The following is a 14,064-nucleotide window of genomic DNA, read 5'->3' on the forward strand; positions in this document are numbered from 1 at the left end:
TATATATACCTGCCCCTGGAAATTTCCACTACATGCATCTGACGAAGTGGGTATTCACCCACGAAAGCTCATGCTCCAAAACGTCTGTTAGTCTATAAGGTGCCACAGGATTCTTTGCTCCTTTTACAGATCGAGACTAACACGGCTACCCCTCTGATACTAAACTTTAAGTGTACTCTCTTTGCCGTTATCTAAGTCATTGGTAAAGATATTGAACGGAACCAGATCCAGAACTGATCCCTGTGGGACCCCACTTGTTATGCCCTTCCAGCATGACTGTGAACCACTGATAACTACTCTCTAGGAACGGTTTTCCAACCAGTTATGCACCTACCTTTATAGTAGCTCCATCTAAGTTGTATTTCCCTAGTTTACGAGAAGGTCATGTGAGACAGTATCAAAAGCTTTACTTCAGTCAAAATCTACCGCTTCCCCCTATCCACAAGACTTGTTACTCTGCCAAAGAAAGCTATCAGGTTGGTTTGACATGATTTGTTCTTGACAAATCCACGCTGACTGTTACTTATCACCTTATTATTTTCTAGATGTTTGCAAAGATCTTTCATAGAATAGAATATCAGGGTTGGAAGGGACCTCAGGAGATCTTTAAGTAGGGGATTGGACTAGATGCAGCCAATCCCCAGACACATTTTTGCCATAAATGCCTCAAGGATTGAGCTCACAACCCTGGGGTTAGCAGGCCAATGCTCAAACCACTGAGCTATGATCTATCCTGTCCTTCAAGATAAGAGATTTTAGGAGACAGAGCTTAACCTATCTTTCACTGACAGTATTTTAAGAGTCAAACTTTATAGTTACATGCATTATAAAAAGCTATTTTCATAGGAATGATATAAATAGAAAATAGCTTTCTTGGTTTCTTCACCTGTAAATGCTTGGTCTTGAAGAATTTTACACTGTATTTACTATTTCAAGACTACAGGCTCCATTCCAATTCAGCAGTGATAGTGGTTGACTAGAATTTGAAAAAACTTAAATAGATTAAGCATTTGAAAGATCTTGAGAAGCTGTTGCAACTAAGGCACCTTCCTGCTTTCCAATGTTACAGTGACTTAGAGGGGTGTGGCAAAACTAAAGAATGAATACAAGTTGAAAGCAGGATGCTGATATTCTGTATTTTTATAGAAGGAAACTCCACAAACCCACTCAATATCCAGCAGATAGCTGTTGCTTTCCTGGTATTAATTTTTCAAGAATGACTGATTTTTCTCATTCACATTACTGATGTGTCCGAACTATTGTTTGTCCCAACCTAAGATTCAACTCCAGTTCAAACTTTTCGTCAGAGTTCTGATACTTAAACAATCTGATAGCATTTGTGGTAGCAAATGTTATCATTAAGGTTACATTACATTTAAAAAAACGTGTTTTCCCCTTGTTCATAATTTTTCAAAAAAAAATAAAATCGCCTTTTGGTCTGTATCAGAAACTAGTATTCCAGATTTTAGCAGAAACCTTGCAGTAGTAAACAAAGGTCAAAATGCAGCAATTGAAATAAGGGTTGGATTTGAAAGAAATGGGACCATGGGAAGGGAATAATTACAATAACCGCTCAACTAACTGGCACTGATATTTTGCTCTCCAAATAAGAGGAGTCTCTGTGCTTGCAATGGTTTATTGTATATCTTTCTATATGATGCTGGATCAGGAACTGAAAATGTTGCTCTAGCATTTATTTACACATCCTAATGTAATTCTCAATTCTGCAGGAAATATATCCTGGACAGTTCCAACCATCTCTCTGTCATAAGTTCATAGCTTTGATGGACAAAGAAGGAAAACTACTTCGCAACTATACTCAGAACATCGACACACTGGAACAGGTTGCAGGAATCCAAAGGATAATTCAGTGTCATGGTCAGTGAAACTTTAAAACTACTGCATTTTTCTAGAAATGTACATTCATAGAAATAATACAAGTAATCTCTCAGAATATTTTCCTTTGCTACTTGAAATAGTACATTAGGTGTTGCAATTATCCCAAAACCACATGTGTGAAACTCAAGAAATCCAGAGTAAAGGTTAAACTTAAAAGAAATCCAACTATGTTAAAGTATTGAAATGCTTAGTTGATTCACCCACACTGTCTTAGCACTGCCCTGTAATGACTCCATACTGTAATGCCCATATGATTATGTTAAAGGCATTTTAGTGTTTGTAGTCCCATATTAGATTAAACTGATTTTTAAAGATGTTCACTTTTTGGAGGAGTGGGGGGGGGGAGGGGGGGCGTTCTTCATTGTGACACTACAGGGCAAAGTTATGGTTGTGAGAAAAGAGCTGAATTATATGATTAACTTGTCTGTCTGTTGTACTACAAGCCTAGCTTGAACAATGTAGTGGCTAAATCTGTATTAAAAATACACAAGGCCATCATAAGAAGTTATAAACAACAACAAAATGGTGAACCATACAACTGAGTGTCCTGTGTGGCTTCCCTAAATGGTAAGATAAGTATCATATGGTCTTTTCTAGCATGGATTGTTCTGCATCAAAAAATCATAGTTACTAGAAGGCATAATTCTGAAAAACAGAGCCAAATATCTGGAAGAAAAATGAAACCTTAAACATAAGATCTATGATTTTGAGCTGTAGCCAGTACCATTTTATATTCTGTTTCATAAGATGTATACAATCTCTCCCCCCACCCCTTTTTTTAAAACCGTGGACTATTGGCTAAGAAATACATACAGCTTTTCGTTTTTTAAATCTCTTAGTAATTTTTAACTGCCACTTTTTTTTCCCCCTGCTAAGCCCAAAAAAGATGAATGAAAACTTTTTGGGACAAAAAACAGTGGGGAAACTGTTGGGATCTTTCACTTACCAGCTAAACCCAGATTTGAATATTTCAGATGCCTAACTGTGTTTGAAGATGCACATCAACGTTAAGGAAAAAAATGCAGCAACTTCTCATTGTTTAAACAGATTAAATCTTTAAGTTAACGTTCACTATTTTATCCCCTACTCTTTTCTTTCACTGTTTTCTATTTGAAAATATTTTGCACTAAATATTTGACTAAACCCTACTGGTAAATTATCATTTATACATGTGCCATAGGTTGCAGAAGTGAATAAACTAATATCCAGTTTGGATTTTGATAAAGAGGAAACCTGTTTCTTTTCTACCTATTCACTGTACTCTATCACACCCACCAAAACGGGGGAGGGAAAGCTGTGTATGGATTTTAACTTCACAGGTTAGATTCACCCAAGCTACCACATGGAGGTTTAAATTGCATCTCTCTACACCACCCTGGCCCCCGGTTTCTCATTGGAGATTCGCTCTTAGGAAGGTCAGCTGCTATATCTGCTGCCTGCCTTCCCTTTGGATTCTGCTTGATATAAGGATGGAGTAGCTGTAAATTGCTGTCAGGATCTCTGCCAATGGAAGTTAAGGTGTGAATTCCTTACCTCACTTCCCTCAGCAGAAGAGAAATTAAAGCAGTCTTCTGATACCATAACCTTAATCTCTATCTTCTCAGCAGAATTTTTGCTCGTAGGGGCTACTCCCACGATGTGTGTAATGTGTTGGTGGAATTATCTGAATCCACTTTAGATGTCAGATAGGAAAATCATGTTTCTCTGGATTTGCTTTTCACTCTGCTGGTATTAATTATCTCCTGTACTCCCTGGTACTGTTTCTTATTCTGTCAGTAATCATGCACAAAGTCAGACCACTTCAACCTCACGCTTTTTAAATACCGTCCATATTCACTTGTTCAGTGTATTTCAGGGTTTTTTTAAATAAAGGAACAACTCGATTTCTAATAAAGGCCGTGAGCCCCTTTTACTCGTTCTTGAGGTCATATGTAAATTACAAACAGTTTCCAGATTCTGGTCTTTCTCCCACTCTGAGACAGTAGGGCTATGCCTCTCTTCCAGCAAAAGTGGCAGTTAGACTCCTCCATAAGGCTTCTGTCCTCCAGCCAGATAGACTTTGCTAGTGCAAAAAAAATATTGCAGTCTGAACTTCTAAAGCTAAAGTTTGGAGGAGTGGGTGGAAAGAACTTCCCCTACTCTTCTCTTCCTTAAGTGGCAGAAATTTCAAGGGCATTGTTCCTCTCAGATCCCCTGACAAACAGTTGCCTGTACTTGTTCCACCCTCCCTTCTTATGGTGGATCAAGGAAACTAGTTGCAAAAAAGGTGCTCTGACTTCATCAAGATGCTCAAGAACCATGAGGTGTGCCACAGTAGTTTCCATTTCCCAGACCCTTCTCTGCTGGAGGAAGAGTCTGAGAATCTGGATGGCTGCGTGGGATCTGCTTTTCCCCCTGCATCAGTACTACTATAAGCACCTCTGCGAGGGCGGCTCTCTTTACCTGTCAGGATTCAGTAAACTGAATGACCTATGCTTGCCAATAAAAAAAACTTCAGAAGTATGTCCAAAAATCCCCCTGATCCTCTAGTAAGCTCTAAAGGGGAATGTTTCAGCTTCTTAACTGAGTCACTTGGCAAGGAGTCTGGCATCCTTTCTATTCTTACTCTATCTAAGAGCAAGATTTTGGTTCTCCTGGGGATATTACATTGCATTTGCACTCCTGCTTTTTATCATATGAGGAGGAGTGCTGGAGTTAAACATTCAGCTTTCCTCCTTCTTGCTCCCAAGAAGGCTAAAACCAAAACATATAAGAAAAGAGGACACGTGCCCATCTTTTCTCCAGAGGAAATACTCCATCTGATATCCAGGGAACTAGGTCATGTTGAAGTGGATCTTATTGCACCCAGTCAACACAAAGAGAAGGAAACTAGAACAGGGAAGCAGACTAAAGATCACTATATGCCTTTTCCCGTCCCACTGCATCCTCCTTGTACTATGAAGAGTGATTCAGAAAATGGAGGCAGCAGTAATAGTTACTGTCCATCTTCAACTGGCCAAGAAGACTGTGGTAGTTGGACGTAATATAGCTGGCACGCTGCCACTTCATCTTCCAAGAAAACAGGATATTCTGTCCCAGAAACCACTACTGGAGCCTGACAGCCTGGCAAAGTTCAAAACAAGATGGGATACTTGTTCAAAATAATCTCTCCTACACTCATTCAAACTTTCCACCCCTTTGACCTATGGAAGAGTTTGGAGAAAGTTTTCATACTAGTGTCAGGGTAAAAACATAACAAAACTAAGCATTTTACTTCTTACAAGAAGGTCTAGAGTTGGTCCTCAAAACATCTTGCAACCCACTGTTGTAAACATGGGTTCACAAAAATCTGGTAGCTTACCTACATTCCTAGACCACCATGCCTACCCAAATCAGCAGTTAGCTATATCTGCCCTTCTGTATTATAAGCTCTCACAACCCATACATTTGAACCTATGGAATCCAGTTCTCTGTATTTCCTTTTCATAAAGACAGGCTTGTAGGCCACAATTAGGATGACAAGAAGAGTCTCAGAAATCTTTTGAATGCAGTAAGACTCATAATCAAGACTGATTTCTGTGAGTTGTAAAAGGAAGTGTTGTTCTTCCTTCATTCTACCTGAAGTGTCAACAGGTATAAGAAAAAGCATGGCATGTGCTAAATACGTGAAGTGTAGTTGAAATATACTGCAGTAGAATTTTTCAATTAAGTTGAATGTTGGCTTGTATCTTCAACTGGTGTAAATTGATGTAGCTCCAGCAAAGACAATGGGGCTATGTCAGTTTACACTCGCTGAGGATCTGGGCCACAAGTAAGGGTGACAATACCATAGATCCCCTACAATAACCTTGCAGCTCGTCACAGCCTCCTTTTGGGTTGGGATCCCCACTTTGAGAAATATTGGTTTCCCCTGTGAAATCTGTATAGTATAGAGTAAAAGTATACAAAAGACCAGATTTCATAGTCCGTGATGTTTTTTCACAGCCATGAATTTGGTAGGGCCCTATTTATAACTACTACTTTGCAGGGAAATTGAACACTTCATTCTCTTTACTGACTGCTGCATCCCAAGTATTTCTGTCTCGAAAAAGATTCAAAATTGAAAACTAGTTTCCTGATTACTTTTCAGTAACTAATCCTTGTGCACATACCTTAGTCTGAACTACAAGTTCACCAGCTATCTGTATGAATGCATCTTCAGGTTTCCTGTATCTAGTTAGCTTTGCTGAAATAAAGTAGTAGTATTAAGTTATATTCTCATCTACTAAAAATTAGTTTTTTTCCCCTAACACTCTGGAAATACTCACCTGACACAAGAGTGGAAGGGGCATAACGTGACCAAGCCTGAACTGCTCTTGGTCTTATAGGAAGAGAGGCATAGCCCAAATGCCTCAAATTGGGGGTTTGTCTTAGAAGGTATATTACCAAATAAGTGTTTCCATCTTTCAGTTCAGTTAACTGACTTTTGTGTGTGTGACATTAGTGAACTTTTTTAGGCCTTTTTAGCATTGTTCCACATGCAAGTCATCATTTAAGACCATATAATGTTCTTGTCAAATTGTCGCTATTGCATAGTTTAACACACATCACCTTCACCCATATTTTTTTTTCAGGTTCCTTTGCAACAGCTTCCTGCCTCATCTGTAAATACAAAGTTGACTGTGAAGCTGTTCGAGGAGACATTTTTAATCAGGTAAAAAATATATATATATACTTAACTGGTCATACCTTTCAAGAAGTTATTACAGAAACATCCCCAATTACTTCAAGGACAATTGTCAGCTTCTGCTTTTTAAATATGAATTATTAAATGTGCACCTGAAATGTTTCATTAAATTCAAAATGCTTACATTTATATTTCAAGAATTTCCTGCAGTACTTGCAGTCCAAATACTATTATATTGGAACCAGATAAATTTCTAATTAATTTCACTATCTAGTTTCACTGCGTAATTAGCTGAACATAATACAAATGGTTAAAAAATAAAGTGGATTTAACACTTTTGGCTTTATTAATGTAAGATGATAGTAATTCAGGTAAGGAACTCTTCAAATATTTTTAACCTGAGTGTTCCTTTACAGGACCAGCTCCAGTGTTTATGCCGCCCCAAGGGGGAGCCCCAGTTGGTGGCACTTCGGTGGCAGTTCTACGGCCGCCGCATTGTTCTTCAGTGGCAATTCGGCAGCGGGTCCTTCCCTCCGAGAGGGAGAGAGGGACCCGCCACCGAAGAGCCGGAAGTGCCACCCCTCTCCGTTTGCTGCCCCAAGCACCTGCGTGCTGCGCTAGTGCCTGGAGCCGGCCCTGTTCCTTTAAATGTTCCAGAAAGTTTTGTTCAGTCTGGGTAAAATTTGATAAACAGCATATGACATATGTAAGGAAAGTTGATAAAATTACAAAGCTGTTCTTGCGTCCTTTGTTAAAAAGATGGGGAATCAAATTGGCCCTTTGACACACATTTTCAAAGGCTTGTTTGAAGCTATTGTCATCTCTCTAGGCCTCTGTTTTGTGTGACATGCTCCAGATTTAGGCTAAGTAGTTCCTACTATTCCTAATGTAGAGCAATACTATATTGGACAGACCTTACCCCCAGCCCCATTCTTTATCTCCTCCCCTTCAAGGAGCAGAGGGGTTTCTAAGAAGGTGCTTAGCTGGCCAGGAAGATCTGGGAGGGGAAAAGAACTTGTTTACACAAGTGAAGTCGTAGTCTAGGAAGCGGGTCTCTGCCTGTCTAGTGAGAGGCCACTTCTCAGATGGTTCTCCAACAAGTGCTTAACATATCCACAGTTGCTCTTTTCAATGAGAAACTAAGACAAAGGACCATAAACATTCAAACTCAGTCTCAAATACAATGGTATAAGAGGAAGAAAGTTATTTGAAAAATAGGAGGTTTACTGTAAAGTTTAAATTGAAAAATAGAACTATAGTTGATATGTGACCGACCTTTTTGAGGTGACTGCAGCACTGAGTTATTTGTAATATTTGAAGTGTGCAATAATGCCCATGAATAAAATCTGATTTGTATTGCTATTAGGAATGTTATATATTATAAGCACCATTTTTCCTGCCTGGGTACCTGTTCCTCCCTCAGCTCTCAACCTGTGAGTTTTCAACTTTTGAATCTGACATCACTGAGGCTTCTCGTGGCTTTGTTTGTTAGTTGCCAGCTCTCCTTCTGCTGACACACTTGGATCACTGCACTGATACGCAGAGCCTTGTCTTCAGACTTTGTACCAGAAAAACAGAGACTTCTCTTTAGGCTCTCCCTATTCTGTCCAGTCAGGATTATTAGTATTTTAGCTATTGCCACCACTTCCCCTCCCTGCAACATCTTGTACTCTAGCAGTAGTTTGGTAGATAGTGTCCTAGAAAACTTTAGGGAAGACAGGCATTTTCTTTGCATGGGAATTTTACACGTGTTTAGAAGTGCAGTGCCTAGCAGTAAGATCAAAAGGGCTTCTCTTTCTGGCTCACCTCCATGCCCTTGCAGTTCCTTCTATCTGCAGCAGTGCAGTAAGACTATTTGGAGCCAATTAGGACTATTTTCCTGTGTCAGGACCTGACTTTTTAAATAATCCCAGACAGTTAGGGGTGGGAGGGGGTGTGTGTGTGTGCGTTTTCTATTGCAGTTTAATGTGTCCACTGCTGAGCATGGCTTCCAAGAGCAAGGAATAGGTCAATCAGAGGAAAAGAAAATGCCCAAAATTTGGTTTTACCCCCTGCCATTCTTCAGACTGCTCCAATAGCAGGCGTCTTCCCAGGGAGGAACAATATCTCCAGTCCCTAGTCCTGTCTGGTTCTGTATCTTAATTCTCTGCTGCCTCTCTAAAGCGTTTGTTTTAGGGTCCAGTTAATGGCTCCCTCTATAGAGGAAACTCTCACCTAGCTCAGAAACCCCAGGTGGTTTCTCTACTTCAGCAGCCCCTTTGCCTCTAACAAGGACTTCCCTCCCCTTCCTTCAGATAAATAGCTTTCAGTACTAAGTCCTTATAGAACACTGTTTCCACTCTTCTTTTCCCCTCATTCCAGCTTCCTTGTAGATGCAAACTCGGAAGTTGCCAGTTTCCTAAGCCCTTTAATTCTTCACAGAAATTTTGCCGTTTTTTAGCCTTGTTCCTTCTCCAGCCAGACTTGATTCTAAATCAAAAGGGGATGTTCGGAAAGGAAATGAAAATTCCAGACAGCTTCTTATCAGAGACCTCCTTTTAACCTATGATAGGATTGTAAAAGATCTCTTAATTCTGCTGCTTTACCTCATTCTTCTGCCCCTGCTTCTCTGCCTCAGTGGCATTGTGTTCGTTGCTGGACAGTATCCAAGGCCATCTTATCTGGATAAGAGGAAGAAGGGGCTATAGACCTGGAATGAACTCTTGAGCAAGAAGATATAGTTTTTTCTTCAACTTCTCCTGAGGACATTATTTCTGTTTTACTTCTAATTACTTCAGGCCATTTCAAGAGTTAGTAGGACATGTGGCAGAGGTTCTAGAATTAGAAATAAGTCCAGAAAAAGATGCACCAACTTTTGTACATTCTTAAAAAAGGAATTTTTTCTTTACTCATCTTATCCCTGGTTCATTGGTAATGTCAAAGGCCAGTGAAAAGCGTCAAGTCAGGTTGGACCTTCCTTCCCAACAGCAAGGATACCAGCAGGAATAATTTGGGGGAATGGGTGTATGGAGAAGTTTACTGAGGTACCCTGGGAATTTGAGTGACCAGCTGTCTCTTCTAGCTTTAACTTCTCAGTATCAAATGTCAGCTTTTGAAACAGATGCTCCCTCTTAATAATCATCTTCCTGAGCATTAGCAGAGAAGTTCATAACTGGAAGATGTATAACACTGAAGCATGGCTACTTATATTGCTTCAGACACTTTGGACTGGATAGTGGCATCAGCTGTTTCACTGAGAGAATATTTTTGTCACAAGTCATTGAACCTTTTGTCTGAGATTAAGGCCTATATGAATGGGGTTTTTAGCCTTAAGATGAATGAGATCTCGAGAAAATGGAGGATACTATTACTTGGTCTCTGAGACTCCTTAATCTAGATTAAAAGAGGGAATGCCTCCATGTCATTTTCCTTCTTATACAGAAGACTTTACCTTACACATCCTTAAGTTTCCAACTGCAGTTCCAGAGAGCCATTATTGACATCAACGGAAGGAGGCAGAGAACAGCTAAATGCTCTGTCGTCATCTTTTATTAGCAGTATATCAGATCTGAAGTTTTCTGTGAGAGCCCAGAGTGAGTTTCAACTTCATCCTCCTCCTCTGACCCCTTTGGGGAGCACTAATTTCGCTTTGGCTTGGGATACTAGAGATCATTTAGTTTGGATGTGTGATCAAACTTCACTCCATACCATCTTCCAGCCCTCATGCCATCTCGCTTCTCTGGGATCCTTTTGTGAGAATCTGCTCGGAGTAGATTCCTTGTATAAAGACTGGAATTGCGGAGGAATTTTTGGTTTTTCAGAGATGGCTTTTGTCATATTGTGGCTCGCCAGAAACCAACTAGTACTAGTTCATGGTTCTCTACTTAAAAGATGTCTTTTTTCCATGTAGCTTTCAGATTGGCTCTCAGAAAGTTTTTGGCTTAAAAGTCTGCAGATGCTGCCTGGAGATCTCTTCACACCTTTATGCAGCACTAGTCTCTTGATCTGCCATTGAGATCTAATGCTTGCTATGGGAGGGCAGTTCTGCAGTCTTTGTTTAATGAGAACACCTCAGCCCTCCTTCCTAAGAGTTGTACTGCGTGCAAGACTACAAATGGGAACCTGCAGCAGCCACCTCAAAGAAAGATTATTCAGCAGTAAGTAGTTCTTTGAGAGTGTTGCCTCTGTATATTCACACTCCTGACCCTCCTTCTCCTCTTCTCCTAAATTCAAGTCTTAGCACTCTGTAGTTTAGCAGAAAGAACTGAGGCAGTTAGGGCTGCATCAGCCTTCTATAAACTCCATTCTGAACATTCAGAGCTGAGAGAGGAGATTTGTGCATCCCTAACAGGCACTGCTTTCCAGAAGGCTCCCAAAGCTCAGTGGCTGCAGGGGAGTGGGCATTACATAAGTGTAGATATAGAGACAGCCCTCTCAAAGAATTAGTTTCCAGTGATCAGCATTTTTTTGTCCTGTGCAGGAGCGGAAAACTTATGGTGGGAGTCTACTCTGGTGTCAAAATTGCAAAATTTATCTTTCCTGTGCTGTTATGCAGCATGTGCGTAATTGGCTATCTGCTAGAGTTCATTGGTGCTATAATGCATGTAATTTGTGAAATCTTCAGGATGAAAGGTTGTATACTGTAATAGTTTTACATTTATATACTTTGGTGGGGAAGGCTGCTTTATACTGGGACATCTTCCAGGAATTGGCGGCTAATAACTCTTGTTTAGGCAGAACAATATTAATATACATTCTGCTTGATGGTAATATATTTAGCTAGTGCTGGGTAGTAGTAGACTAAACCCATGTTAGATTAAGTTCTGGACTTAAGTAAAGAAGTTGCCAAATAAAGATTGTGGGGTATATTTTCTTGGGTACTTCCTTGGATTTAAAATTAGCTGAAAGCTCAACGTGAGCCCTCCTACCTGACCAGTACTACCCTGTCACTCACATGCTATTCTGTGTGCAGAGCAGCAGAATTTGGGTTGCGTGAGAGGTCTGCATAGAGCAGAAAAACAGACTGAGGAGACTGCATAAATTACTGAAGCTACTTTTAATACCTTTCATAATATACATTTTGACAATAAATGATGAATTGTTCAAACTTGAGATTTTCTCTTTAAAAGTTGGATCCATGATTATTAATAAAATATTTTATAATGCAGGTTGTTCCAAGATGTCCCAGGTGTCCACCTGATGAACCACTTGCCATCATGAAGCCAGAGATAGTGTTTTTTGGAGAAAACTTACCTGAGCAGTTCCATAGGGCCATGAAGTATGACAAAGATGAAGTTGATCTCCTTATTGTTATTGGGTCTTCACTGAAAGTAAGACCAGTAGCACTGATTCCAAGTAAGTGGCTATAACTAATAATTTTGGGGAATAACAGAGAAAGCATTCTGATGCAAAAGTTTCTGGTGAAGATAAATTTAAAAATGTAAGGTAATGCACGTCATCTAGCTTCCGTTCCACACAATCCCAACAATATTTGAGATCTTCCTTGGTTTTGGTTCAATGTGGAAGCTGGGCTGATTATCTTTTTTTTTAATTCAGGCATATAATTAGGGAAAGCTGCCTATACGAATCTGATAAGAGGGACGAAACAAATCTAAATTTATTTATTTTTTTTAAACAAGTGACAAGGAATGTATCTCAGCAACAAATCTAAAATTTTAAATTTCTTCACAAAAATACTTAATGGTTGGTTTGTCTGACTTCATTATATATTTTAGTTCTCCATCTTTGCTACTCACGAATGTTTCCTCTCCCCCTGCACTTGGATCATAACTCTTTTTTTTTTTTTTAAATCTCTCAAAGGTTTAATAGGAAGTGCTGACTTGGGGAAAAAAAGGCAATATATTTTTCAAGGTCCTCTTTAAATATAATCTTTATTGTCAAGCCTTTGTTTTTAAACACTATGCAAAACTAGGTAATGTGTGAGATAGTTGTTTTAGAAGTTTTTTAGTATCCTTGAGTCCCCAGAACTGGTGTGGACAACTGTTTGTTTTATGTGCTAGTGTAGACTGGACAAAACTAGCCCCATCACAGTTTCAGAAAGTACTGAAAATTATTGTCAGGAATGGCTTATTTGTCTGGTGTACACTGGGATTACCAATAGCGTCTCTTTGTTAGTATCGCTTCACAAATTTGTACGAACACCATATCAAGTTAAAAAATGTTAGTTGAGAACAATTGCCGGTCAGTTGTTCATTGTTATAGTGTCTGTTTTTGTTTTATCTGTGAGCCTTCTTTCCTCCATAAGTAAGTTGTCATTTAGGCTGAATGGGGAGCATGAAATTATTACCATAGAGAAGTTTTGCTTCACAGATCATTTCTCTCCTTACTTCATCCTTGGATAAAGCTAGGTGTCTTTAGTCAGCTATCTGAAGAACCAAAGATAGGTCAGCAAGTTTTTTGTTCTAAATATGAAAAGGCAGGCAGGTTAAGTAATCCTTTGCATGCAAAGTGGTTTGCAGTCTCAGAACATTTATTTTGCTCTAGTCAAAGGGATATCATTAACTTAGTCACACCTCTATCTGAAATTTTTTTGCATTGTTTCAAGTAATTCATAAAATTACTGTAACTTTTCCAAGAGATTAGAGAAGACTATTTGTTTACGTTGATCATTTGATAGTAACTTGTTTCACTGTAATCAGTTTGTTCTGTTTGCATAGGTTTTTTACATAGTAACAGAGTAGAGAAACACTTGTTTAAAAAATAAAAAGAAATAACTGTGACGGGCTGGATCACAGAAACCCCCTTGGGAACTGCTACCTGATGTGCTAAAACTACCTCTAAGCCCCTTTTCCCTGGCAGCTTGGGACTTAAGTGCCTTGCCTGGTTTGAGCGAGAGACACTTGCCTGCCACAAACACAGACCCAGGGTTGAACCACGTCCCCTGAAAGCTGCAGGCATAACTGAAAATAGCTTAAGAAGTGTTCCTGTCTCCAACACTCAGGTACCCAGCTTCCAATAGGGTTCAAACCCCAAATAAATCCGTTTTACCCTGTATAAAACTTATACAGGATACATTCATAAATTGTTCACCCTCTATCACACTGATAGAGATGCACAGCTGTTTGTCCTCCTCCCTCCCCTCTGGTATTAATACATACTCTGAGTTAATTCATAAGTAAAAGGTGATTTTATGAAATACAAAAAGTAAGATTTAAGTGGTTCCAAGTAATAATGGACAGAACAAAGTGAATTACCAAGCAAAATAAAACAAAACACGCAAGTCTAAGCCTAATACAGTAAGAAAACTGAATATAGATAAAATCTCACCCTCAGGTGTTTCAGTAAGCTTCTGTCACAGACTGGATGCCTTCCTAGTCTGGACCCAGTTCTTTCCCCTGGTACAGTCCTTGTTCCAGCTAAGGTGGTAGCTATGGGATTTCTCATGACTGCAGCCTCCTTTGTTGTGTTCCACTCCCTTATATATCTCTTGCACAAGGCAGGAATCTTTTGTTCCTCTCTGAATTCCCACCCCTCCTTCTAAATGGAAAAGCACCAGGTTAAAGATTGATTCCAGTGCAGGT

At 39.5% G+C, this 14,064-nt stretch overlaps 2 protein-coding genes across 3 annotated transcripts in view; one reads left to right on the forward strand and one right to left on the reverse strand.

Annotated features, from left to right (window-relative positions):
* The window catches only part of DNAJC12 (DnaJ heat shock protein family (Hsp40) member C12), an 82,182-nt gene that overhangs the window by 50,082 nt on the left and 18,036 nt on the right, over positions 1–14,064 (reverse strand). The window lies entirely within an intron of this gene.
* Positions 1–14,064, forward strand: part of SIRT1 (sirtuin 1) — a 30,718-nt gene that overhangs the window by 10,676 nt on the left and 5,978 nt on the right. For both annotated transcript variants that reach the window (XM_032795274.2, XM_032795276.2), the window contains exons 5-7: positions 1,731–1,878; positions 6,492–6,571; positions 11,692–11,878. In XM_032795274.2, coding sequence (XP_032651165.1) covers positions 1,731–1,878; positions 6,492–6,571; positions 11,692–11,878 — 415 coding nt within the window. The remainder of the gene's footprint in view (positions 1–1,730; positions 1,879–6,491; positions 6,572–11,691; positions 11,879–14,064) is intronic.

Source organism: Chelonoidis abingdonii, chromosome 15, assembly GCF_003597395.2.
Source record: "Chelonoidis abingdonii isolate Lonesome George chromosome 15, CheloAbing_2.0, whole genome shotgun sequence".
Taxonomy (NCBI): Eukaryota; Metazoa; Chordata; order Testudines; family Testudinidae; genus Chelonoidis; species Chelonoidis abingdonii.